The sequence below is a fragment of the Dama dama genome, chromosome 10, assembly GCF_033118175.1.
Source record: "Dama dama isolate Ldn47 chromosome 10, ASM3311817v1, whole genome shotgun sequence".
Lineage (NCBI taxonomy): Eukaryota > Metazoa > Chordata > Mammalia > Artiodactyla > Cervidae > Dama > Dama dama.
The window spans coordinates 5,344,627-5,372,588 of record NC_083690.1 but is presented as its reverse complement, the minus strand read 5'-3'; the positions used below and the strand labels follow the sequence as shown (position 1 = coordinate 5,372,588).

Genomic DNA, 27,962 nt, shown 5'->3' with positions numbered 1-27,962 from the left:
CAGGCACCGACAAGGACGACATCACACCAAAAAGGAGGGAGGCGACGAGCAGAATCTACTTTATTGAGTGCAGAAGCGTTTTCACAGGTCAGAGGAGACAGGCCACGGCCAAACTGACCCCGATTCGGGTGTCTGCTTGAGAGGCGTGAGGACTGGCTGCCCAGGACGGAGCTCCAGGACCTCTGAGGCAAGGCAAAAGCCCGACTTCTGGCTCCCGCCCCAGGAGAAGTCCAGAGAAAGAGCAGCGCCATCTGGGGAGGCCCCCACCCTCCCACAGCGCTGGGGCCTGAACTTGCTGGCAATCCACTCCAAGCACGGGAAAGACACCCAGCTAAGTGTGGACGCAACAAGGAAGGGGGGGGAAGGGAGCGAGCCTTGGGTCAGAGGTGCGGGGGCCCCAGCAGCAGCACTGGTCCCAGAGGCCTAGGCCAGCCTGCGGACTGCTCCTGCTGCTGGGGCCGGGGGCTCAGGGGTGGGCCTGCACCCAGTTCAGCGTTTGGCCCGCAGGCAGGATGCTGACAGGCAAAGGCTTTAGTCTCTGACTTTTATTGGTTGCTTGTTTTCTCAAGCCCAGCATTAGAAAAGTCACCTGAGGTGGTAGTTTGGTCGTGGGTGGAGGTGGGGCAGGCCGGTGGACGGGAGGTGGCGCAGCGTGGAACGGTGGGTCCTTCACATGGAGTACCAGGCCAGGAGGCCAGCGGCCAGGGCCACGCTGGCGGCCAGCAGGAACTGGAGGCTGGGCCTTCGCAGCATGGCCAGGGCTGCTCCAAAGGGGCAGCTGCTGCCTTCCAGGGCACCTGCACGGCAGCACCGAGGGGACACGCCATGAGTGGGGGCCGACATACACGCCCTGGGTGCGCAGGACACACGAGGCCTACCTTTGTCCAGCTGGGCAGCGTAGTAGGGGCACTTCCGCACATCTCCTTTCCCGTCGTGCACGGGAAGCCCGTCCTGCGTGGGAAGTCTGCTGTGCGTGGGAAGCCCATCGTGCGCAGGGAGCCTGTCCTCCAGGGTCTCTTTGGCCAGCAAGGAGCCAGCCTGGTCCAGTTCATTGAATACCTGCAGGTGCAGAGGATCGACAGCCGTCACCGGCGTGTGTCCCCAGAGGGGCCGAGCAGGCAGGGGCGGGAGTGTGCAGGGTGGACACCTCCCCGAGGGGGAGCTCTGGGATGTGTGGCTGCACCTGTGCTGCCCAGGCTGAGAGCCCAGGTGGACACCCCCAGGGGGTGGACAGGACAAAGCAGAAAGCACTGCCCCCCAACCCCGTGGGATCCCCAGCACGTCCCTGTTTGCAGGTGCTGGGTATTTCTAGCAAGAAACAGGAGAAAACGAGGGACATGGGAGGAGGCAGCCCTGGCAGGGCTGACTGGTCCTGAGGGGCCCTCAGGCCTGTGCTCAGGCCGGCACTTCCCTGGAGTGGAGGGCAGGGCCTGGGCTCGACACAGAACCAGCCTGCCAGACTCGGGCCTGTCTAACAGCTACTTGCAAACTGAATCATTCTCTCTTTGGTTCTCTCCCCGAACTTACCAAGTAGGACTTTCACAGCAACCCTTGCTAAAAAGGGGGAACTCCACGTTCCTTCAGACCAGAAGCCTGGGGTGAGAAGGATGGAGATAACTCCCACCTTCCCGACCCTTCAACGTGCCGGGGTGTCGCCTTCCCAAAGCACCACACACAGGCTATTGATCAAACAGGGTGGATCCCTGAGTGGGGTCGTGCCCGCAGGCCTGTCTAGTTGCTAGACTTGCTCTCGGGCAGCCTATCTGTCTGAGGGAACTGATGCCCCTTCAAGTGGCTCTGGGACGGCCCTGCCGGCAGAGGCCCTTCCCACCTGGCCCTGGCAGTACCTGCATGTTGAACTCGAAGGCCTTGTTGGCCTCCTCCACGATCTTCTCTTTGGTCTCCAGGTTCAGGTCGAGGGCATTCATCCTGGCCCGGTACAACTGCTTGAACTGCTGTGCGTTGTCCACATTCTCAAACAGGTAGAACTGGGTCCCTTCCCCTGTGCTGGGGAGTTTCAGGGCCCGCTGGGCCACCTTCTTCAGCACCTGGCCCCCCGAGAGGTCCCCCATGTAGCGGGTATAGGCGTGGGCCACCAGCAGCTCTGGTTCATTCTGCCCCACCTCGTGGATCCGCTCCACATACTTCCGGGTGGCCTCGGAGCACTTCGCCTGCTCCTCCCAGTGCTCGCCATAGAGATACTCCATGTCCCTGATCAGTGCCTTCTTCCGGTGTAGCTCCATGGGGAAGTACAAGGGGGCAAAGGCTGGGTGGTCCTTGTTCCGGTCGATCTCCTCCTCCAAGGCCGAGTATGTGAAGTACAGCGCAGTGGTGGCCAGCTGCCAAGGGCGATGGGGGGACCGTGGGAAGAGGGCCAGGGCCTGGGCCAGCAACTCCCAAGCCCACTGCCCACACTCCTGAGCAACCCCCTCCATTCCCCACTTTCATACAGTGAGTTATTTCACGTGCGCAGGAAGTGTTTGTTTCTTAAAGGAATGACAGGGTGAATTCTTTGGAACACGGATCACTTCCTTTACATCACTACCTTATTCCTTTTAAGACATTAAACCACAGCCTGATGCTGAGAAAACATGGGGCGTGGAGGAAGGCTGGGGGGGTGGGGGGGTCAACCCTGTGGGACTAAGGGCCCCCAGCCCAACCCATTTCATGATCAAGGGCACAAACCTTAAATAGCTCCTTCCTGATGTTGCCTTTCAAGAAGTCCTTGACAAACTGGGTGTTTTCCGCCCGGTCATGTGATTCCTTGGTGCCTTCCTTCAGGAGCTCAGAAAGGTCTGCCATCCTATGGAGAGAGCATGTGTGAGTTAGCCTTCCAACTCCAGGCTGACCACTCACTGAGCTCGAGGCAGAGGCTGCTCAGAAATGTGATTCCAGCCTCTCAGCAGGGAGCAGAGCACAGGCAGACGTGGGTCTGCTCCCCGACTCGGGCGACACTGGATAACCCTGACCCACTCCTCCACTGTGTCCGGGTCTCTCTGAACCACCCAAATGAGTGATGCTTGGCTTCTGTGCCACCTGAAGAAACACACACCTCTGACCCTACCACAGTGTGTGCTGACTTCAGGGAACAGACGACTTCGGGGAACGTGTCTCCCAGGATCCACACCCTGGAGAAGAACCGGCCGTGCAGCTCCTGGGGTGGCCCAGCTGCCTTCCTCCCACCTTGAACCCACAGCCCGAGGACGACATGAGGCTGGGACCCGGCACAGGAGGATGGCAGTGAGAGCAAGGCTGGGGAGGCCAGAGCCAGGACTGAGGCCTGTGCTGCTGAACAAAATCAAGTGACATGTGCGAGCACCAGACAAGGCAGAGAAGGTGCTGGGCAGGGACTTGTGTGCATCCACACAACTGTTGACGCGAGTGAGAAAAGCTTGGCCTCCCATGGCTCAGTCTCTGCTGGCCTCCTTAGGAGACTGGCTCATATCACTCACGTGCTGCCAATAGTTTATTTTCAACAATTATTCCAAGATGTAAAAAGAGAACTTTGCCAATGACAGGGCTATAAGGAGAGGCTGAGAACAATGAACAGGCCTGGGTGACTGGAGGCTTCGAGTGAATTGCCCTCAACCCAGTAAGGAAAGCCCTGGAGGTAAGAGCTGCTCCCACATCTGAGGGGTGGGATACACTGGAAAGGTGCCAGCTTTGCTTCTGATTACCCTCTCTCACCCCAGATGACAGAACGCTCAGAATTCCAGGAAGAAGAAACGACCAGGAGCATCATCAAATCCCACCACTTGGCACTGAGCAGTCTGTCCTGCCTCCCTGTGTGGGGCGAGGGTGAAGAGGCAGCGGGCTGGGCCCCGGCAGCACGGCCTGACTGCACCACGGCCGCCACCGCTCACCTGGTGTGGTTGTCCTTCTCTGGGACCCCGGAGATCTTTTTCTCCGGCTCATCCAGCCCCTCTGAGGTCTCCAGTTCCGCTGACATGGCTGCTGCTCTCACGCCTCTGGTCCTGCAGAGACACAGGAGCAGGGGATGTGGCGCCCGTGGCAGTCACTCCCCAGGCGCCTGCCAGTTCTGCTCGCCCCTGAGCAACACCACCAGGAGGCGCCACAGGCCTCAGGGACGTTTTCATAAAAATAAAGCTCTGCCGTCACGGGGACTGGATCTGCACTGGACAAAATGTGAATATGGACAGTGGTAACAGCACTGTGTTGATGCTGAACTTACTGATTTTTATAACTGCACTGTGGTTATTTACAAGAATGTCCTTGTTTTAGGAAATACACACTCAAGTAGTCACAAGTAATGGGGCATATTACCTGCAACTTATTGTGAAATGGTTCAGAGACAGAGTGTGTGCAGAGTGTGTGTCTGTGTGTGTACAGGCACATTCACTGCGGCGGTGGAGGGGGGGGGGACATACAAGTGAAGCCCTTGAGTCAGTGCTGACGGTGAACCTGGATGACACGTGCACAAGGGTTCTACGTACCATTCTTACAACTTTTCTGTATTTTTGAGATTATATCAAAATTAAAAGTTACCTAAAACATAAACAAAAGAATATGACTTAAGTAAACAAAAGCAGCGGTGCAGCAGCTCTCAGTGTGGCAGCGAGCGATCGGAACCAGCTAGCCTGCTGGTTCCAGCTAGAGGCGGGCGCGCTTGTGCAGAGAGCACCCCCTCAGGGCAGCTCCGAAAGCCTCTGACAAGCTGCACCAGCAGTGCTGAGTCACCACGCAGGCACACTGCCTCCACCCACTCCAGACTGCCGAGCTAGAGGAAGTGACACACGTCGGCCAGTCGATGCCCACTGCCGCCGCCTTCGTCAGCCCTGGAGATTGGCTCCTGGAAGACAACAGGTTCACCTGCCACCTGACGGGGCGACGGGGAGAGCCCATCTGGGCCTTTCCAGCCCCACTGGGAACAGCAGCACAGCTGCCCAACAACCAGCGGTAACACAGGACCAGAGCTACTATCACTGGGGCCAAAGAAAGAAGAGACCTGAACTTTCTACCTCTACCACTGTCTTCTTACTGAGTGTTACTGAGCTCTGCCCAGAAACAGGTGTCTAGGGGGACAAAGAAGTATAAGAAATGGTCCCTGAAAGGATAAAAAACCACTTCTATCTCAGCCCACAGATAACCACCATTAGTATGTTACTACATTTCCTTTCTGAGTTTTCTCTAGATAACATCTCCTTTGTTATCTTTGGAGATATTACAAGGCCTGGTTTTACTCAGCAGTCTTTCTGAAACTTCTCTCAACTTTAGATTTAGCATTTATACAATGGAATTAATGATAGGAAGGATTAAGTAAGAACACAGAAGCACAGTGCCTGCCACGTGGTAAGCACTCAGTAAATATTAGATATGATGGTGTGCACTTGTTCCAGGAACTCTTAGAAAATAGAGAGTAAAATAAGCCAGACAAGGCATAATACTATTTCTATGTGCAATCTTTTTAAACAAAGGTTTGATTCAGAGAAAACAATGGAATGGGGATTGCCTGGGAGTGGAAGCAATGGGAACAGCTGGTAAAATGGTACAAATTTGCAGTTATATTGTGAATAAGGTCTGCAAATCTAATGAAAACCATGGTGACTATAGTTGATAATTGTTGTTCAGTCACTAAGTCATGCCCCACTCTTTGCGACCCCATGGAATGCAGGACTCCAGGCTCCTCTGTCCTTCACTATCTCCCAGAATTTGCTCAGATTCATGTTCATTGAGTCAGTGATGCTATCTAACCATCTCACCCTCTTCTGCCCCCATCCTTTGCCTTCAATATTTCCCATCATCACGGTCTTTTTAAATGAGTCAGCTCTTTACATCAAGTGGCCAAAGTCCTGGAGCTTCAAGCATCAGTCCTTCCAATGAATATTCAGTGTTGATTTCCTTTAGGATTGACTGGTTTGATCTCCTTGCTGTCCAAGGGACTCTCAAGAGTCTTCTCTAGCAGCACAGTTCAAAAGCATCAATTCTTTGGCGCTCAGTCTTCTTTATGGTCCAACTCTCACATCTGTATATGACCACTGCAAACACCCTAGCTTTGACTATATGGACTATAGTTGATAATACTGAACTGCATAACTGAAATCTGCTAAGAGAACAGATCTTGAATGGTTTTCACTTCTTTAAAAGGGTAAATATGTGAGGTGACGGATGTGTTAAGTCAATTGTGGGGATCCTTTCACAATGTATACATATACCAAATTACCACTTTTATACATTTTAAATATATTACAATTTTACTGTCAATGATACTTCACTAAAGCTGGAAAAAAGAGGGAACAGAAATAGCAGAATACAGAAAATGGGACCTTCTCCTGACAAATCAGATATACTCTCCTCCATAAAAATGCTGGTGAACAGTGTGGTGCAGACTGTCAACGACAGACAGGAGTTGGGGTGGGGGAGATGAAGTGCCTCTAGATTGCGAAACAATATGAACAACAATAGAAACGGGACAGCCACAGAAATGGTGAAAGGCTGCCTTCTATGTGTCCACTTTCCTAGGGGTCAAGGTAGACTTTGCCAACCCTGAAGTAAGCTCCACATAGCTTCCCCCAGGTCATTCATACTGACCTGATTTTTTGCCCACACCTCGAAGCTCATGGGATCTTAGCTCAAACTGGTCAGGAATCAAACCAAGGCCCTAGGTGAAAGCTCAGAGTTCTAACCATTGGATTGCTAGGGAATTCCCCAGACTTTTAAGAGAGAACATCTGAGCTCCACTCCCTTAGGGACCCTAAGAGCCACAATTTTTCTCCAACTGCTCAGCACTCAAGACTGCAGAGAGGAGAGGATGCTGGGAAGAAAGTTCTGGGCTTCACAGAGGAGAGAAGGCTGCAATAAAGCCCCAGAAGCTCTAGGCAGGTACGTGGCTATGCTGAGGACACCCCAGGCACCTGAGCCCCAGGCTGCTTACAGGAAAAACTAGTATCAGGCAAAGACAGAACAATTGTCATCCGGTTGCCTAGGTTACCAATTGTGGTAACAGGTAAACTTCCAGCACCTGATCACCATGGTGAACGCAGTGATCCTGTGAGTGACTCAATCTGACCATTAACTGGTCTACTGGATGATACTGCACTCTGGGAGGTGTAGTGACTCAAGCAACAAGGCTTCTGCTTCTCTTCAAAACAGAGGAAGAGAAAGCCGGCTCCCACCAGTGCCCACCTCGGCATTTTTTTCCGCAGCAGCAGTTTATTTGTGCCAGTCCCTCCTCAGGTATACCCTCCGCCCACCCTCTTCCACTGGTCCTGCCCAATAGCCCCAAATTCCCACCTCCCCACTCCCAGGAGGCCAGACTCTAGCCCCGGGGACAGGGCCGCATCTGTCTGCTTCACTGCTGTAGCACCAGGGCCTCGGAAATAACAGGCTCTCCATAAACACTTGCTGAAAACAAATCAAAGGAAAGAAGGCACACGGGAAATGCTGTAAAGCGTACCACCGACAGTAGGCGCCAGTGGACAGCAAGGCACACTCTGCAGTCCACCACCTCAACAGGTTCTAAACTCAGAACAGGGTTGAAAACTTTTGCTTTGAAGGAAGGGTAGGTACCAGTTTTCCCATCCCAGCAGCAATTATACTGAGTCCCAAACGCAGGCTGCGGGCTTCCGTGGTGGCTCAGTGGTAAAGAATCCACCTGCAATGCAGGAGCCACAGGAGATGTGGGTTCAATCCCTGGGTCAGGAAGATCCCCAGAGAAGGGGAGGGCAACCCACACCAGTATTCTTGCCTGGAGAACCCCATGGACAGAGGAGCTTGGAGGGCTACAGTCCATGGAGTGGCAAAGAGTCGGGGACACGACTGAAGCAACTTAGCAAGCATGCATACAGCGCAGGCCGAAAGTGCCATCTGGCCGGAAGGAGAACATTCTCAGGAAGGCTCACTTAGCATATTCACCCCACACGGGCTGAGTTCCAGAAAGAGGGCCGCCTGGAGGGCCTGGCCACTATTCCTTGAGGGAGTGGCCGGCGGGGGGCGGGGCGGGGGCGGGGGTTGGCAGCATTCAGGAGCCACCTTGTATGTCAGAAACAGAATTCACTTCATTCTCTGAAAAGCTTCATGGTCAAACTTGGTCAGGCTGACTTCTACACTACAGTCCTTTCTCTTTGCAGGAACCACTATAATCCTAGAAAATCAAAGACCAAATCATGAACATGGAACCTTTCTAGACTGCAATCTCTTGTAATCCATAAGAAGCTGCCCCACCCTGCACCTGACAAAAACAAAAAGATCCCCAAATAGTCCACTGTGAAAAATATACTTCAAGAAGTATTAACAGTAAGTAACCTGTACCAAAATGATAAGTAGCTATACTATAACCTTTGAAAAAAGTCACCCAGCCTAACAATCCAGGGCAGGGCTACTCAAGTAGCAGCAAACAATGGAATCCTGGCACCACAGCAACAAGCTGATGGGCAAGTACCCATGCATGAAAATGTCTGCATCAACTTCTTTCTCTAAAATAAGTGGCTGAGACTTCGCCTTCCAACCAAGAGGTGTGGGCTCAATCCCTAGTCAGGAAGCTAAGATCCCACATGCTTCCCAGGCAAAAACCAAAACATAAAACAGAAGCAATTGTTAACAAATTCAATAAAAACTTTAAAAATGGTCCACATCAAAACAAAAAAAATCTTAACAAAAAAAAAGACCCCAAACACTGACTAGGACTATGGATAACTATGTATACCAGTGATGGCAGGAAGGGACTTTGGAAAACTATAAATACTTGTTATTTGTTGGACTTTTTAGCCAATTGGCTCCTTCTATGTAAAGTGGCTAAATTCTTTTGAAAAGGGAGAGGGACAGGCAGGAGAGAAGGGGACAGAGAGACAGAACAGGACTGGGCAAACCACCTAAGTCTCTGTGCTGTACCAACCAGTCACCAGAAGTCCCCAGGGCCCTTTACTTTGCTCCTACTAATTCCAGAAACATCTATCTATAGAGGTCAGGCCCTCTTCTTCTACTTCCCGACAACACTGTGACCCTGTTTATAAAATCTGCTTCCATGACCCGGTAACTCCTGTACTCCTAGCTGTTCACTGATCATGACTGGTTTTCACTCCCACACCTGCTCTGAGAGAAACAGCAACATTGTCCTGATTACCAGTGTTCTCTCTGGTGGGCCTGGCCCAGCAGATCTAGAACAAAGCCTCTGCCCTGTTGAATGACAGGCTGAAGACTCTAGGGATTCTTAAAGTACAAACATGTTCAAAGACATTAAGTCCTCCTCTACAAACTCATGTCAGCAAACCTCAGGTCAGTCAGCCTGGCTGCCAGACAGAAACGTGACCCCCACTCCCTCCCCCAAAGGCACAATGGGGACTTCAGCTGTAACAATTCTTTTCTTCATTCCCATTTCTTCTTTGCCCTGGAGAACCACAACCAGGGCAAGGGGCAGGTTGCGGAGTTGGCCAGCACGAGAGAGGAGAAAGGGGGAAGTGAGGAGGAAAGGCAGGGTGACCAGCGGCTGGAAATTAGAACAGTTCTCCCACCTACTGGAATTGACGGTGACCAGACACCAACTACCACAGCGCACAGGATGGAGGCCCACGACCTGAGCTGGCGCTGGTCTCCTGTACACAGAGGAGACGGCGGCCAGAGGGAAGGTGAGGGGCTGCTCCCTTCTTGCAGAAAGGCCCCTACTGGGCACCGGAGGCCCTGCCTGCCTCAAGAGGGCTGTGTGAGGCTCAGAGTCCACTCCAGTCTAGAACTGGCATCACAGCCACAAGGGCCATCATCCTGTTTTCCCTGTTAAGCTGGAAGCATATCCTACAAGACAGAGCTAGACTCCCTCAGACTGAGCTGCTCCGAATCCAACACCACATTCCAAATCATGTACAGCACAGCGCCCTGGGGAGTCTCCAGCCTGAGCTGTAATGGATGCCATCGCCTAAATGAAATGCCTACTGATCAGGTTAGCTAAACGAAGGGGGTGGTGAGATAGTGACAGTAAGTTATGGATTAAATTCTAAAATACCAAACAAAACAATAAAAATTTTAATTGCCACCTGACCGTCTCTGTGCTGCTCCCAGACCTCAGGGAGGGCTGGAAGTTGGGGGGGCAGGAGGGAGCTCAGGAAACCTGTCAGTTTACAGGGGTCACTTCCGGGCTCCCACCTACTGTTGACTACTGCTCTAGACCCAGCTCACCTTCAGGAAGGGAAAGGTAGCTAGGCCCTGCCCAAAGGGAGAGGTCTTTAGAGTTAGAAAGATTTGGGCTGGAGTTCCAATGCTTAGTAGTTCCACGGCTAGCGGTAAGGCATACCATTCTAAAAGCTGAGTTTCCACATCCATAAAACTGCGTAACAAAACTCTCTTTGCTCCACATTCTGGAGTGTGCTGTGAGGACTAACGTGTGTACAAGTGCTTCATGAAACTAACGTGGCTGAAAAGTGCTGATGATCTCTTGACAAAGTTGTTGGAGAAAGTGGGTGATTCTGAAACACTGACGAAGAATGTGAAATATGATGTGTCCACAGGTAATTCTGGGCAGTCAGTTACATGTGAGGACTTGTGACTCAGGCCTTTTCGTCTGCCAGTGTCAGGAAAAGGGAATTCCTGTTCTTTCTGAGGTGAGACCTGTGACTGCTGCAGCTGGAAAATTCTCACTGCAGATGCGACACTCGCTGAGCTGGATGTTGGGAGCAGTGCACAGGGCTGACTCAGCTCTACCCAACAAAGCAACTGAAGAAGAGTGGCCTCCCAAAACCCTGAGGAGACCACATCCTCTAGGTCACCACCTTCTGAGTCTATAGAATGAATGACACTTAGGAATTCTTATACACAAGCTTCACCCCTTTCATTTTGGTCACTGGTGAATTCAATCCCACAGTTCATTGAATGGATGACTATTAACCTCTTGACAAAGAGCAAGTTCAGACAAGCAATTTTGGAAAAGTGAGGAGTCTAGGGACATAAAGCTCTTGGCGTCACATTTACTCAACACACAGCTGCATATCTGGCAACAAGCAACCAGAAAGCAACTAAGGGCACTAGCCTCTTAGTAACTTCAAAAACTGGACTCAGGAAGTCTGACTTCTCAGGCAGGTTGTGTTCACTGGGGAGTGGTGGGCTCATCGCTAGCATGTTCAAATACAGCTGAGCAAGAATTCAGACACTGCGACGGTACCTGAACTGAAAAGAGCAGAGAATGGGCCGGAAGTCCACTGGCTGTTGGCACCAAAGACGCCACTTCCCACTACAAATGAAATAAACACAAGACCTGCTCTGTCTCCTGAATGTCCCTGGGTCTTGGGGCTGAGAAGACAAGGCTTTTTAGTCCCATGAGAAGCACCTGAGGGTGGGGGCTGAAGCCTTGACTGAATTCTAGAACAGTCAGGCTGGAATTTTATAAGAACAAAGCTTAGGCACCAGACATCCACAAGGCTGGTTGTAACAGCGTAAATTCTGACGAGACTGTGGGTCTATCCCTAGGTACAATCAAGCAAAAATCGTTCCAACTTTGGAACAATCTTGAAAGCACAGGTCCTATGAATTAAGTGTTCAGCCACATTTCTTTTCACTCAGGTGCAACAACTGTCACCTGTGACCTCGGCTTCTCTTACAAATGATGGCATAAACAGTGTTCGGAGTGGCGGGAAACCGTGAGGGCTTAGGATGCTTCTACCGAATTTCCACCTTGGAAAACCTAGAAGTGCTATGGACTTCCAGGTGATTTCCTCTCTACATGCATGTGTCCTCTCTACATGTTCCTCTCTACATGCATCATGTCTGACTCTTTGGGACCCCATGGACTGTAGCCTGCCAGGCTCCTCTGTCCACAGGATTCTCCCGGCAAGGTTGCCATTTCCTCCTCCAGGGTATCTTCCCGACCCAAGGATCAAACTGTCATTTCGGGTGTCTACTGCTTTGGCAGATGGATTCTTTTGCCACTGAGCCACCTGGGAGCCCTTTCCTCTCTACAGACAGACTCAATAGAGCCTCCCAGCAGGGACCAAAGGCCCTCAGGTTCACCCAGAAGAGGGCGATGCAGAGAAAAACCACCAGACTAAAGTCTAACAGATGTGGACACGCCATGTTAAGTCACTTCTGAGCAGGGTCCCATGACTATGAAGGAACTAAGATCAAGAGAATTAAGTAATACAGCCAATGTCACTCAGAGTGAACAGTCGAGCTGGAACCAAACTTGACTCCTTCTGAATGCAAGGTGACGCCTCCTGTGTCCACAGCCAATCCTCAGTGGTACACAAAGGTGAAATTAGTATGGTGTCTACTGACAAGACTACTAGCCACATGGAAACTGAGGTTATATTACATTGCACTTATGCTCACAGTGGAGGGGTTGGCTAAACCACTGAGTGACACTTGTTTTTTAGTAAGAAAAGTGAGCTCAATCCTTTGGTTTCTGAGACGTAAATGCTCAGGTTCCCATTTGAAGACTATACCGCCCACCCCTAACACACTCACCTTGGCTCACTCAGATTACAGGGCAACCCAAGAAGGTTGTCCTCTGGTGGGCCCTGCTTTTGTTGACTAGCAGGGCAGGCCAAGGCTGGAGACGGCTGGTCCCAAAGGGGAGGGTGGCGCCCCACCCCCCCACCTCGGTGCCTGGAGGGAAGCAGCCAGATCTGCCAGATCCTGGCCGATGCTGAAGCCGGGGCTCTGGGCATCCTGACCCCATGGGGAGGTCACAATAGGTAAGGCCCGCAGATTGCTATAGTACCTATTACCATAGTAACTACAGAGAATCAGAAGAGCTGGTTTTAAGAATCTGAAAGCGTGTCATCCACATGTTGAGAGTCTAAGATCTATTCAGTCCAATCTTCCTGTCTACTGAAAATATACTCTGCCTTGGCAACAGGAGTGTGATGGGCAGAAAACATATCAACATAAAGGTCTTATAAAACCAGCAACTCCACAGGCCAAGGCACTGGTCAATCTAGTGAGGCGGCTCCTCTGGCTCACCTTGGACCTGTTTGGGACCCTAACATGCTTCCACAGGTCTCAGAGTTAGGTGTTATTCTCAGACTTTTTCACAACTGCCTAGACTCTAGCAATAGAGGGGAGGGGTGGGTGAAGTGGGTGCAAAGAAAGAAGCCCTGACCAGGAACTGGTAACTCCCGAGAGGCTGCCCTGTCCTCACAGACTCGCGTCTGTGGTGGCAGCGGACCAGCAGCAACAGCTACCGGCCTCTCCGAGAGTAAGAGGTTCGGCTTCCCCCAGCTCCCCGTAGGCCCGGCCTCCCCGGGGGCAGCAGTCAGGCCCCAGAGCAGGCAGCCCGCTGCCACCCTGCTCTCTGGTTCCCTGTACTAATAACAAGGCAACAGCTCAAGGAATAGGGGTGCGCAACTGTCTTCCTCCCTCGGTGTATCGGGCCTGATTTGTACATGGATGAAAATGTCCCTGAGGAGTAGCCAGGAGCGGGAAGGTAGAGAAAATACATTGCAGGTGATGTGAAAGTATCAGTAGTCAGGTGTGACAACAGCCCTCTCTTCCACTCTAAAAAGCCTCTCAGAGTGAAAGCTGACTTACAAGGATAATCTTTAACTCAATAAAACTGATTTTTCTTAAAAGACAAAACATTCAGAGACTCCACTGTTAGTAAAACTCAGGGGGACAGTGAAGGAAAGGGAAGCCTGGTGTGCTACTGTTTATGGGGTCGCAAAGAGTCAGACAACACTCAGTGACTGAACAACAACAATCCACCTGCAACACTCCTCGAAACCACACTTGAAAGGCAGAAAAATGAAGGTGGCAGAGTGATTACTTAACAAAACACCCTTAAACTCTCTTTCTAGACACTCCAGCTGTTCACTGAAATCTTCTAGGCTCCAAGGTCAGAGATAACAGGTCAGCACATACCACATCAATAACCTCAGATATGCAGATGACACCACACTTATGGCAGAAAGTGAAGAAGAACTAAAGAGCCTCTTGATGAAAGTGAAAGAGGAGACTGAAAAAGTTGTTCATTGCAGCACTGTTTATAATAGCCAGGACATGGAAGCAACCTAGATGTCCATCAGCAGAAGAATGGATAAGAAAGCTGTGGTACAAATACACAATGGAATATTACTCAGCCATTAAAAAGAATACATTTGAATCAGTTCTAATGAGATGGATGAAACTGGAGCCCATTATACACAGTGAAGTAAACCAGAAAGATAAACACCAATACAGTATACTAATGCATATATATGGAATTTAGAAAGATGGTAATGATAACCCTATATGCAAGACAGAAAAAGAGACATAGATATATAAAACAGACTTTTGGACTCTATGGGAGATGGCGAGGGTGGGATGATCTGAGAGAATAGCATTGAAACATATATATTATCAAGTGTGAAACAGATCACCAGTCCAGGCTGGATGCATGAGACAAGTGCTTGGGGCTGGTGCACTGGGATGACCCAGAGGGACGGGATGGGGAGGCAGGTGGGAGGGGGGTTCAGGATGGGGAACACATGAAAATCCATGGCTGATTCATGTCAATGTATGGCAAAATCCACTACAATACTGTAAGGTAAAGAAAAAAAGACAAAAAAAAGAAAAACAATACTGTAAGGTAATTAGCCTCCAACTAATAAAAATAAATGAAAAAAAAAAAGTTGGCTTAAAGCTCAACATTCAGAAAACTAAGATCATGGCATCTGGTCCCATCACTTCATGGCAAATAGATGGGGAAACAGTGGAAACAATGTCAGACTTTATTTTTTGGGGCTCCAAAATCACTGCAGATGGTGACTGCAGCCATGAAATTAAAAGACGCTTACTCCTTGGAAGGAAAGTTACAACCAACCTAGACAGCATATTAAAAAGCAGAGGACATTACTTTGGCAACAAAGGTCCGTCTAGTCAAGGCTATGGTTCTTCCAGTAGTCATGTATGGATGTTAGAGGTGGACTATAAAGAAAGCTGAGCACAGAAGAATTGATGCTTTTGAACTGTGGTGTTGGAGAAGAGTCTTGAGGGTCCCTTGGACTGCAAGGAGATCCAACCAGTCCATCCTAAAGGAGATCAGTCCTGGGTGTTCATTGGAAGGACTGATGTTGAAGCTGAAACTCCAATATTTTGGCCACCTGATGCAAAGAGCTGACTCATTTGAAAAGACCCTGATGTTGGGAAAGATTGAGGGCAGGAGAAGAAGGGGACGACAAAGGAAAAGATGGTTGGATGGCATCAGCGACTTGATGGACATGAGTTTGGGTGGACTCCAGAAGTTGGTGATGGACAGGTAGGCCTGGCATGCTGTGGTACATGGGGTCACAAAGAGTCAGACACAACTGAGCAACTGAACCAAACTGAACACACTACTCCATCTGGTCTAGTTTTCTCATCAGTACAAGATGCCCAGATCACAGTCTCCCTGTGCAGCAGTTGCTGGCAATAACTCAGCGTCTGTGTAAATGTGACCATTATCTAGATACAAACATGAGTATCTGTATTTCAGTATACATTCAAGGACATGGAGACCAAATCCCTCCATCTCAAAGTTTCTGGAACATGGACTCAACAAGGCTAACAGCAGCCACACATACACAAGCCCCACCTGCACAGCACAATGCTAATGGGCTGACTGGACACCAAAGGGGCTGAGGCAATGACTGAATTGCGTGATCATCTTTAGAGCTGGCCTACAGTTCAGTTCAGTTGCTCAGTCATCTCGGACTCTTTGCCACCCCATGGACTGCGGTATGCCAGGCTTCCCTGTCCATCACAAACTCCCAGAGCTTACTCAAATTCATGTCCATTGAGTCAGTGATGCCATCCAACCATCTCATCCTCTGTCATCACCTTTTCCTCCCACCTTCAATCTTTCCCAGCATCAGGGTCTTTTCCAACATCAGTTCTTTGCATCAGGTGGCCAAAGTACTGGAGTTTCAGCTTTCAGCATCAGTCCTTCCAAAAATATTCAGGACTGATTTCCTTTAGGATGGACTGGTTGGATCTCCTTGCAGTCCAAGGGACTCTCAAGAGTGTTCTCCAACACCACAGTTCAAAAGCATCAATTCTTTGACACTCAGCTTTCTTTATAGTCCAACTATCACATCCATACATGACTACTGGAAAAACCATAGCATTGACTAGATGGGCCTTTGTTGGCAAAGTAATGCCTCTGCTTTCTAATATGCTGTCTAGGTTGGTCATAACTTTTCTTCCAAGGAGCAAGTATCTTTTAATTTCATTGGCTGCAGTCACCATTGACAGTGATTTTCGAGCCTAAAAAAATAAAATCTGTCACTGTTTCCATTGTCTCCCCATCTATTTGCCATGAAGTGATGGGACCAGATGCCATGATCTTAGTTTTCTGAATGTTGAGTTTTAAGCCAACTTTTTCACTCTCCTCTTTCATTTTCATCAAGAGGCTCTTTAGTTCCTCTTCACCCTCCGTCATAAGTGTGGTGTCATTTGCATATCTGAGGTTATTGATATTTCTCCCAGCAATCTTGATTCCAGCTTGTGCTTCATCCAGCCCAGCATTTCTCATGATGTACTCTGCATATAAGTTAAATAAGCAGGGTGACAATATACAGCTCTGATGTACTCCTTTCCCGATTTGAAACCAGTCTGTTGTTCCATGTTCAGTTCTAACTGTTGCTTCTTGACCTGCATACAGATTTCTCAAGAGGGAGGTCAGGTGGTCTGGTATTCCCATCTCTTTAAGAATTTCCCACAGTTTGTTGTGATCCACACAGTCAAAGGTTTTGGCATAGTCAATAAAGCAGATGTTTTTCTGGAACTCTCTTGCTTTTTCTATGAGCCAGAGGATGTTGGCAATTTGATCTTTGGTTCCTCTGCCTTTTCTAAATCCAGTTTGAACATGTGGAAGTTCACGTACTATTGAAGCCTGGCTTGGAGAATTTTGAGCGTTACTTTGCTAGCGTGTGTAGGAGCCCAGCAAACCTGACCTCAACTATGACTGGCCAAGAGTCCACTGCCACATAGGCCGAGAGGCAGCGCAGGCATGTGGTCAAGGCACAGGCTCAAGTCAGGCACTGCAGGGCGGGCCCTGGTTCTGCTGCACACCCACTAGGGTCCTCGGACCAGTTACTCTCAGAGTCTCAGTTTCTCCATCTGTAAGGGGAGTGATAACAGCTCTGCATGGCAGGTGTGACAATTCAATGAGATAACCATAAAATTGCTGTTTTAGTCTATTATTTAGTTTATTTATGAAACTGCTGTTTTCATTTATTTTTTTTAGCTTGCCGCATGATGCTGAATAGTAAACTAAAGCAAGTGTCACTTAAAGTTAACTAATGTTTCTGAATATTTTTAATCAAGAAATGGAAAACCCTTTTCTCTATGAAAGGTCCTGTAAGTAGCATCAAATCTATTTCAGGGTCACAGGCTGAGATGAATGCTCACTAAGAAGAACCTGTTTTCATTCTGATAACATTTCTAATACCAAAAAAGGAACAGAAAAACCTGGGCATATCTAGCAAAATAAGTTTTGCAAAGAACCCAAAGGAAGATCATTTCCGGAGTTCAAATTCTTTTCAGGGGCCTCTGAACCTGAGTTAGGTGAAGGCCCCTCCATGCTATAGATGGGTCAGGATACAGGATGGGACATGTAATTGTTTTGTTTCTTCAGAGCAGCTCATCACTATAAATAAAGGTTTAGGTAAATGAAAACTTGCCTTTATATAAATATGATAACTCTCATTTGCAGTTAGTTCTCTTGACAATCAATCCCCACCCAGTGGTTTTCAAGGGGACATCGGTCATGCCCAGAGGGATCTCTGCTTGTGAAAACTGGAGGGTGGGCTGTGCTACCGGCATCTAGTGTATAGAGGCCAGGAATGCTGTTCAACATCCCACAACGCGCAGAAAGCAAAAGCACACGTGTGCACACACAGATAACACACACACCAGACCACCACCACCACCAATCATTCAGCCTAAAATGTCAAGAGCACCAAGGTTGAGAAGCCCTGCTCTAACCTCTCATCCCTTCATCAGTTTAGAGAGAGACAAGAAGAGGTCTGTTTTCACAGTAAGCTTCATGCCATTCATCACACACCTTCATCAAATATCCTTTACAGCAATTTCTGGGGAAACTGAATTTCCGCCAGAAAACAAAAGAGGCTGTAAGTGGGGCAACCTGGCACTCACTACCCACAGATGACAGGGAAAAGGGTCACAGTATCTTCCTGGGAAGAGGACTGATATGTACTTAGATCACAAGGAGGCAAAACCTTTCAAGCAGGCTCAGTTAACAAAGCCAGGCAGAGGAGAAGCCCCTGACAGAAACATGTTCACTGACTTCTTGAAGGAATAGAACACAGAACTGGGAGAAAATCTAATCATTGTTCATCAGTTTGGTGTCTGACTGACATGTAGGCTAAGAAGGAAGAAAACTAAGCTCTAATACCAGGTCTGCGCCAGCTAGCTGTATTACAAACACTACTGCTCTGGAACTCCAACAGCCTCATTTATAAAATAAGAGGCACTTCTCAGAGAGCTGCAGGGAGGATGGCATTTAACAGAAGGTAGAGCAGGAAAGACCGTGGGCTTCCCCCACCCATTTCAGACACAGCAGCTCGCATACTCCTCCGAAAATGGAGTTATGCCGCTTCTAAAAATAAAGTCAGATAACAATGAGCTGGATGATCTTGGAGGCCTGATATTACATTAAGAGCCACCTAAGCAAGCTTTTCATCAACTATTACAGCACGTGTATCCTGCTGCAGCATTTCTTTGTACATATGTCTTTTTTCCAGATTACAGCTCATTTATCTTTGTGACTTACTTCAACACAGGGTACCTACCTAATCAGGGTTTGTTAAGTGACTGGATGATTTCCAGAATGTGAGGTATTCTCAAAATCGAGGTATTCTCAAAGAGTAGATGACAAAGAGAACATTTAAAAGTGAATCCCAGACATAAGAAAATTGGCTGGCTAGTAAGTATCTTTGAGCACCATATTTACTACAAAAATTCCTACTGATGAGCAGCTGCGGGTGGGGGGGTTGTTACATGGGCCTTGTAGAGGGGCTGAAAGAGAAAGGTTGCACTGCATGGTTTTCAACTGCCTCCATCACATTCCACAGATACAGCTATTAAGAACATACCTTTTATATTTTAAGGATTCTGAAAGCCTGGTTAAGAACAGAACACTGTCTTACCTTTTCTTTTTTTTTTTTTTTAAAGGAAATGGACGGCTTCCCTTGTGGCTCAGTGGTAAAGAATCTTCTTGCCAGTGTCAGAGACACATATTTGATCCCTGATCCGGGAGAAGCCATGCCTCGGAGCAACTTAGCCCGTACATCACAACTATTGAGCCTGTGCTCTAGAGCCCGTGTGCGGCAACTACTGAAGCCCAAGTGCCTGACTCAGCCTCTGCTCAGCAACCAGAGATGCCACTGAAGTGAGAAGCTGAGGCACCGCAACTAGAGAGTAGGCCCTGCTCACCACAACTGGCAAAAAGCCAGAGCAGAAAGAAAGACTCGGCACAGCCAAAGTGAATAAATTTTAAAAATTATTTTTAAAAAAGAAAAGGAGGCTAGCAGTGTAGGATGAGGCAGCAGACACAGCTGTACTTTAAAAAAAAAAAGAAAGGTTTTGGGCTGGGAGGTGAGGGAGAGAGAAAAAGAAGGGGGTAAAAAAAAGAAAGAAATGGATAGGCAAAATTTTAATAGTCCAGGTAACAAACGCTTGCCAGCACTGCTCCACCCGATGCAGGCAAAAACACTGGCCCTTCCTGCTGTCCACCTAAGAGAACCCTTTATTCCCCCAACTGGCTTTAGGGAAGGGGTTTCACAGCAGTTTTCTTCTCAGGTCTGTTACTCTAGGGAAGGGGGGTCAAGCTTCTCTTAACAAGCCCACATCTGGTCTTTAGAACATTTTGGAGGAAATACAAGGCATTATGTTGTTATGGTTACTGCAGGAGGGAAAGCAAAATGCTACAAAAATACCAGTTTACCAAAAAGAAAATTTAAAAAAACAAACAGCAGTTTGCCACTGTAAAACTGAGCAACTTCCTGTTGCATGAGGCAGCCCCCACGAAATACATGAAGATACATGAAGTGGGTGCCTGTAATTCCCAAGAGGTCTCCAGAACTGGTCAAACATCATTGTCAGCACTAATCATTACTGAGAAGAAATTCAAATGGCCCAGAACATCTATTGCTGACTAAGGACCTGATTAGGTAATAGTGAATGAATAACTAGGGGAAAAGGTAGACAAGATGGGGAGGGCAACTGACAAGAAAGGCAGAAAATCATGCGCTCCAGGGCTTGCTTTGAGGTATGCTAACGCCTTTTCCCCAGCCCAACCCTAAACAAAAGGCTGATACCAGAAGAAGGGACAGTGGACCTTCCACAGTTAAAGCAGGGTGGTGGGGGGCGGGGTGTGGGGCAGGGGTACAAGCTTGGCCTACTTGGCTGGCTGAGCTCTGGGGAGCTAAGGCACTCACTCTGAAACAGATGGTTTGCATGTCCCACTGTGTGTGCTAAGTGACGGCAGTTCTGGGACAGTCTTTTCAGGCTGTATGTCAAAAGCAGCAGAGGGAAGCTGGTTCTGAATCAGTCACCACTCCCGAATCTGCCCAGGGCTCCCTCCCTCTTTCATATCTTGTTTCCAATAGGCCAGTCATTTCTGAAAAAAATTACCTGACCTTCCAAAAAGCACATGATTTCTCACCCCATTCCCAACACCCCTGCTGCTGCTGCTGCTGCTAAGTCACTTCAGTCGTGTCCGACTCCGTGTGACCCCATAGACGGCAGCCTACCAGGCTCCCCCATCCCTGGGATTCTCCAGGCAAGAACACTGGAGTGGGTTGCCATTTCCTTCTCCAAGGCATGAAAGTGAAAAGTCAAAGTGAAGTCGCTCAGTCCTGTCTGACTCAGCGACCCCATGGACTGCAGCCTACCAGGCTCCTCCATCCATGGGATTTTCCAGGCAAGAGTACTGGAGTGGGGTGCCATTGCCTTCTCCACCTACTTGGCTCTAACTCTGTATTGTGGAGAGGCACACACTTTAAACAGCTGCACTTGACCATAAGGCCCCCGAGGGCAGAGCTGAGTATCACCCCCGCTAGTCAGTAAGCACACTTTAGCTGTGCCACGCCTGGCAACCAGATTAGACCACTGTGTATGTGGGAACATGCTGTCCTTTGCACAAGCACTCATGTATGTCCCATGACACCTGGTGCTGGGTAGAAGGTTGTTTACAAAGGAATCCTTGGGTTTCTCTCTCCAGTCTTCCACCCAGTTACCTCCTCATCTGAAGATACAAATTCAGAGATGTGTACTTCTGAAGATGGGTAGCAAAGCTATTTGTCAGATTATAATAATCATTACCCTTTTGAGGTTGCAAACCCTTCTGAAAATCAGAGGAAGGCTTCTACTCTCTCTCCAGGACAATCATAAGTTAAAAAAACATTGCCTCATGTGGCTATTGCCTCCTGTGTTGAACTTCTACAGATACAGAAGAAATAAATTTGGAGAGAACAGATTCATTAATAAATAAATACATGTTACCTATGCCATTCCAGAGCACCCACAGGCCCCTCAAGTTCAGGAATCCCTGTTCTAGACGAGCCATTTATGAAAGACATTTTTGTGGGTGACATGTTTCCAGTAACTCCCTGAATGCTCATTCACTAAGCAATGGTTCCCCTCCTTCCTGCTCTTCTGTTCCTACTGTCTTTTACGCAACCCAGTGGATTCAGTTCAAGTGGCTGTCTTTTCCATTTCTCAGCTCTTCACTTCCCTGACCTCTCAGAATATTGAGTGTCAAAACTACAATCACAAACCTTACAAAGTGAATTTACTGTCTGGCACCTCCTCAAGGTGACTGCCAACTCTTGGTGAACAAGGACCATGGGTTTGTTGTTTTTGTAACCCCCTCAGTGCACACTACAGAGGCAATACAAGTGTGCCAAGTGGGCAGAGAGTGCGCTGTTTCTCTGTCCTTCTACCAGTAAGCATTTGAACTTGAACGTATTGACTTTAAATCTGGGCATGTGTCTCAGAAAAGTCACATGCAAAAGGGAAGAAAGCATAACCCAGAGCAGCCAATCATCTCACTGTTCCTTTTGGGTGCACCAGTAAGACTTTCTGCAAACACAAAAAATGTTACAAAGCAAGACAAACATGACAGTGAGCACAGACACTTAAGAGATTTCTCTGAGGCTGACAAAACCCAAGTGTGGTAGAGGAATAGAATGTTTTAAAAGTTATTTTCTGTGGGACACCTGCGATTACTAAGCAAAGAAAAGACTGACCCTCCCCTTGTCTCCTTCTATAAAACTGAAGGAGCAAAGGTGTAACATCCCTTCACTGTCTTTGCTTTTCTCATCACCTTCAAACACTGCTACCCAGGACCCCCTCACACTCTAATTCAGTTCTGCTCACTGATCCTTCCCCCCCTCTGCCTGCCCTCCCCCAAGCTGCTCTGGAAATAGTTTCAGGTGACAACAGTTCCTCCGCAGCAGCTCCAAGTGGTCTTACCAGAGAGAACAGCAGATGCAGTACTAAGGAAGGGATGAGCATGCCTGTGCATGTGACATGCCATGTTATCATCCATAAACACTTATAATACTCATGGGGCTCCCTGACTACAAAGAGGCCTAAGATCTTGTTGGCGATTTTAAGCAGCTTTCAATAGAGAGAGAGAAAAAGAGAAACAGAAAGATAACGAATAGAACAGGTGTGTTATACTATAAATGCTAATTGTGCAGTACAGACAATGGTGCTAAAGACAGAGGTTTATGTTCCAGATTTTCTAGGACTGTTCTGACTCAAATATCCTGTCTCACCAACTCCTTCAGTACACCTCTATGCTCAGACTATGGGTCCCAGTGTTTGTCACAATAAACAGGATCACCTCAGTGACTGATGAGGCAGGCCAGCCAACTAGATTAACTAAAAGCATGATGGCAGATTGTTTTAATCATGCCAGCACCTTCCCACAGCCCTCAGGTAATTGTGGAATTGAACATAATACAAGACAGTGAAACTTGAGGCTTCCAAGACTGAGAGAGCTCACTGGGAGAATGGTTGGAAGCTGAGAGTATTTAGCAGAAGTCAGGCTGGCAGGGTGCTAGACACTTGTCTCTTTAGGCCATTCTTCCCCAAAGCCCTTTTAAAGTTACTGAGAACTATGACAATAATTAGACTTATTGATATTCCTGGGAAGGAAACAAATCTATTCGTGTGTTGCTCTTGTTGTCCACTGGAGAAGGAAATGGCAACCCAATCCAGTATTTGTGCCTGGGAAATCCCATAGACAGAGAAGCCTGGCAGGCTACCATCCACGGGGTCGCAAAGAGTCGTAAACAACTTAGCAACTAAACAACAACAGAGAGGAGAGAGCATTCACTTGCTGGGCCTCTGGCAGAACAGCAGATGGCAGGCACTGTGTGCAGCAATCCATCCTTTTCCTGTCACTACTTCTCTGCCTTCCTGCCAGTCTGCTCTCTATAAGAGAGAGGGAGGCCCCAAACAAGAAGCACGCAGGAAATTTTAAAAACACAAGTTCCCAACCCCTAATTTAGTGAAACAGAAAGGTCTGGAAACCCCTTAGACTGAAGAGCAGCATTCTAGGCACCCAAGACTTGAAGGCTCATCAAGTATTAACTTCATTTTTCAGACACAGAAACTGCACATCAAGGGGTTTAAATGTTTTTCTCATGATCAAAAATACTCCACAGCTTCCTTTGGGGGAGAAATGAACCATTTATTTGTCACTCTTTCTAATAAATATTAACACGTATGTATTTGGAAAATATACATGCATATGTAAAACATTATCTAATGCTGAATAGCTGTTTATGAGTGAAAATAATGGTTACAAATTGATTAATCAGCTCAATTTTGTACTTAACAATTCAATCATTTTGAAGAGCAAACAAAAAGTCAGTGTATCTGTAGACTTTCACAGAGAGATACTTAAGCACATATTTGAAAAAAGAATCTTCCTCAATGAATGCAAGAAGACATGTAATTCTGATGCAATTCCTACTCCATGAGCCAACTATTCACTGGAAGGACTGATGCTGAAGCTCCAATACTCTGGCCATCCTGATGCAAGAGCCGATTCACTGGAAAAGACCCTGATGCTGGGAAAGTCTGAGGGAAGGAGGAGAAGGGGGCAACAGAGGATGAGATGGTTGGATGGCATCACCGACTCAGGGAAGCCTGGTGTGTTGCAATCCATGGGGTCCCAAAGAGTCAGACACAATTTAGTGACTGAACAACAACAAACTGACGAAACAGCCCTTGAATTATTATTAAAATATTTGCTTAAAAAAACTATCACTATGACAAAACCCACTGAAATGTTGTGAAGTAATTAGCCTCCAACTAATAAAAAAAAAAAAAAAAACTATCACATAGGGAAATGCATGTTTGCTAAAAGTCTTCTAAAATTACATCAAAGTGACATTAAAGCCTGCTCACTAAAAAGAGCCTCATGAATTTAACTGCTGTTTTGAAACAAATAGTTAAGGTTCAGAATGTTATCTTGTAAGGAAGGTCTGACTATAGATGTGGTTGATATGATGACCCAGAAAGCGTCCTTTGCTCCACTGGAGTCAGACAAGATCACAGTTAAGATGTAGTCCTCTAATGGGATGACTATAAATGAACTTCCTTTACAATAGCTATGCACCTCTAAAGTATCTACAGTCAATTCCAAAACCATTATTCTTCTTAAATAGAAAGAAGCTGGTCATATAGAAAGGATTTATGAATAAATGTAATGCATATTCTATAAACATATATAACATTGTTAGACCAGACCATCAACAATACTGCTAAATTTCACTGGCTTTACAATGTGTAATATAATGGGAGACATTTTATGGTAAATAAACGAAGTCAATATGAAAAAGTAAACCAAACTGGAGTGAACAACATCACAGAGCACCTGAATGGTCACCAGAGTGAAATATCTTCACTATAAAAAACAGAAAGACCCCAGTATAAGCAGTTATATTAATTGTTCCAATTAAAGATATGCACCCCCTCCTTCACTGTTGGCAAGAATTAATTGGTAATGGCACTGCTTCTCAGCAGGGCAAAAATATCCTGAGAGACTATTCAGGTTACAACAAAAGACAGGTTACAACAAAAGAGTTTTCATCCTCTGCTTTTACACAAACAAACCTAACAGATATAATAAAGTTAAAAAGCAAATAACCTTCGCTGTGTTCAATACAAAAGGAGATGTGACTCAGATCTCTCAATTCTCCCATTAACTACTGTCAGAATAAGAGACTGAATTAAGTGTGTACTTAAAAATTTTTAGTTAACTATGGCCAGTAATAAACAAGGAGGTAATTTATGATTCAAATTTTTCATTTTTTCTCTCCAAGGAGTTATAGCTAAATTCTAAATTTTATACTGGCGAATTCCCTGGTGGTCCAATGATTAGGACAACACAATTTCACAGACGAGGGCATGGATTCCAATCCTGCTCAGGGAACTATGCTGAAATATACAATTCCAATATTCAAAAATGTCTTCCTCCTAGATGAATGGTATTTTGGTTTTTGCTGCAAACTTGATACACAGCCCAACTGTTCTCTGAAGAGAGTCAGCTTTTAAAAAGAAACCAAAAAATCAAGGTAGCCAAAGGCCCTGGCTGTTTTGCTTTTTGACAGACTCAACGAGTGTAAACCAAAGGTGATGAATACTTTACTTTCTGTATTTCATCTTATCCTTGGCATTGTTATTTCTAGAGTAGCTCATACTCTTGACTCTGGAGACTCACAGGCTATCATTTTACTGGCCCAGGCAAAGGAAAAAAGGAAATCCAGTCAGACAATGGGGAAATCACAGATTCTTCCTCTTCACATCCCTAATCAGAAGAAGTCACTCAACGAGTGTGTCCTTCAAATCCCCACACCCTCACCAGTGTTTTGGCTTATCTGCCTGAGTGCTCATTTGCTCCTTCGAGTCTGACTCTGCAATTCCAAGGTCTATTAGCCTGCCACGCTCCTCTGTCCATGGTCTTTCCCAGGCAAGAATACTGGAGTGGGTTGCCATTTCCTTCTCCAGGGAATCTTCCCAAACTAGGGATAGAACCTGCATCTCCTGCCTTGGCAGGCAGGTTGTTTACCACAGAGCCACCTGGGAAGCCTCTGGCTTAGCTACTGTATTTGAAAACTTCTCCCAGTTTCACCAAGTAAACTTGGAAATGACCAACTGAACTGTGAGCTTCTGGTAAGCTTGTGATGTTTTGTCTTGTGATGTTTCTTTAAAAAAAAAAAAAAACTAAAGAATAAAGCACAGATTTACTCATTTATATTCCTTATTCCCCCTCCTCACAAAAGCAAAACTAAAAATTTTAATGTGGCAGTTAAAATTTTAATCAAAATACCCTGGTTAATGCCATAACAGAAATTCAAATATATAAAACCAGTAAGCTCCTGTTTCCTTCTACTTGGGAGGACAGTTTAGGGGGAGGGGGAAGACTGTCTAGTTTAAATAACATAAATCTATTTATACTCTAGGAAAAAGCATGGGATCTGGGGGCAGACAACCAGGTACAAGATCACCTGTGCCCTTTTCCTGATTGTGGGAGGCAGGTTAAGCTTCTTAATTCCATTCATCATTAACCCCATTTCACCAGTTTTGTTAGGGGCTGAGAGTGAGAGGGCTTCCTGACCTCTAGAGCACTATAGGATGTCTCTCTTTTTCAAACATGCTCCACCTGGTGTGGGACATGGGAGCCAACGATACAACATGATGAGGATGAACAGCCACAGGCCACAGCAACCAGGTCACCAGAAGTCATTAAAATGACAAGACGCAGACAGGCCTTGAGCTAAGACTGTGCAAGGCGGTCCTGGCAGCTTTTACAGGGCAGTTAACACACCGAGGGCACCGCGCTTGTGAGGTGACAGGTAGACTCCCTGCCAGACTAACCAGCTGCCCCTGACGTTGGTCCCTTGCAACCTGGCGGCCGCGGGTAATTCAGGAAGTGACTCAAAGGGCCTTTCAGCCAGAGGTGAGTCAGGAGGAGGAAGATCAGAGCCCGGTCCGCGCCAATAGCCCGGGTACGACTCTCCGACGCCGGACCAAGTCCGGGTCCTCGCCGGCCCAAAGTGGACCGACGTGCGGGCTGGGCGGCCAGAGGCTGCAGGCCTGACGGGAACGCCAAGTCCTCCCGCGGCGACCCGGGGGTCGGGTCACCTCCTGTGGGGCGCAGGAGACGCCGGCAGGGGGGTGTGCCCCACGAGGACCGACGCGAACGAGCGGCTCAGGCCTCCCCGGGCCTCTGAAATGCCGTCTGGGAAGCGAGGTCCTCCCTCCCGGCCCCCAGCCGCCCGGCTCGCCGCCTGCCGGCCGCCCCTCGCCCCGGCCCGTCCGGGCTTCCTCAGGCGGGCGCGGGGGAACAGCGGGCCGTGTCGGCCGAGCGGAGTTCCCGAGAGCCGGGGGTGGCCAGGCTCGCGGAGGAGCCCCAAGAGAGGCCAGGCAGGGCACCGACACTCACCCGCCGCGGGTCCGCTCCGGCGTCCGTCAGCACCGCGTCCGCGCGTCAGTCAGCGACTCGCTTGGGCGCCGCGACCGCCGCAGCCTAGCAAGCGGCCCGACGTGCGCACGCAGCGGGGGCGGGGCCTGCGCAGGACACGCCCCTGCGGCGGGCACGCGGCAGCCGTCCTCGCGCACTGGTCTGCGGCGGAAGTCGAAGTGAGGGCGGGTGAGTTCTTCCCTTCGTGAGAAGGGGTGTTCATGAACGCCTCTCCGGGCCCTTCTTGCCCTTTATCACCACCGCTTCAGGCTTATCTCGCGCGTTCTCCTCCTGTCCCATCTGTTTCAGCCACACTGGTTTCCTGTCATTTCTTTAACCATCCAACTGACTTCAGGACTGATATTGTCCGGTATTGGCAAAGGTGTGGGGAATGTTATAATTGGCAATAGGCATTCTGTTTGATCTAGTACTTCCATTTCTGGGTAGCTTTTTCTAGAGAAACGCAAGAACCCAAAGAGACACAAACAAGCAAGTTCACTGCAACAGCATTTGGGTGAAAACCTTGAAAGAGCCTGAACGTATATGAAAAGACAATGTGGGA

At 48.1% G+C, this 27,962-nt stretch overlaps 1 protein-coding gene across 1 annotated transcript; it reads right to left on the bottom strand.

The window, feature by feature from the left end:
• Positions 1-43: 43 nt before the first annotated feature.
• On the bottom strand, positions 44-27,521 carry HMOX2 (heme oxygenase 2). Its single transcript, XM_061152744.1, has 6 exons — positions 27,383-27,521; positions 3,864-3,974; positions 2,686-2,803; positions 1,848-2,339; positions 879-1,059; positions 44-797 (listed from the first exon to the last, which is right to left on the bottom strand). The coding sequence occupies exons 2-6, from the start codon at positions 3,947-3,949 to the stop codon at positions 670-672; spliced, it is 1,005 nt and encodes a 334-aa protein (XP_061008727.1). The 5' UTR covers positions 3,950-3,974; positions 27,383-27,521; the 3' UTR covers positions 44-669.
• Positions 27,522-27,962: the final 441 nt, after the last annotated feature.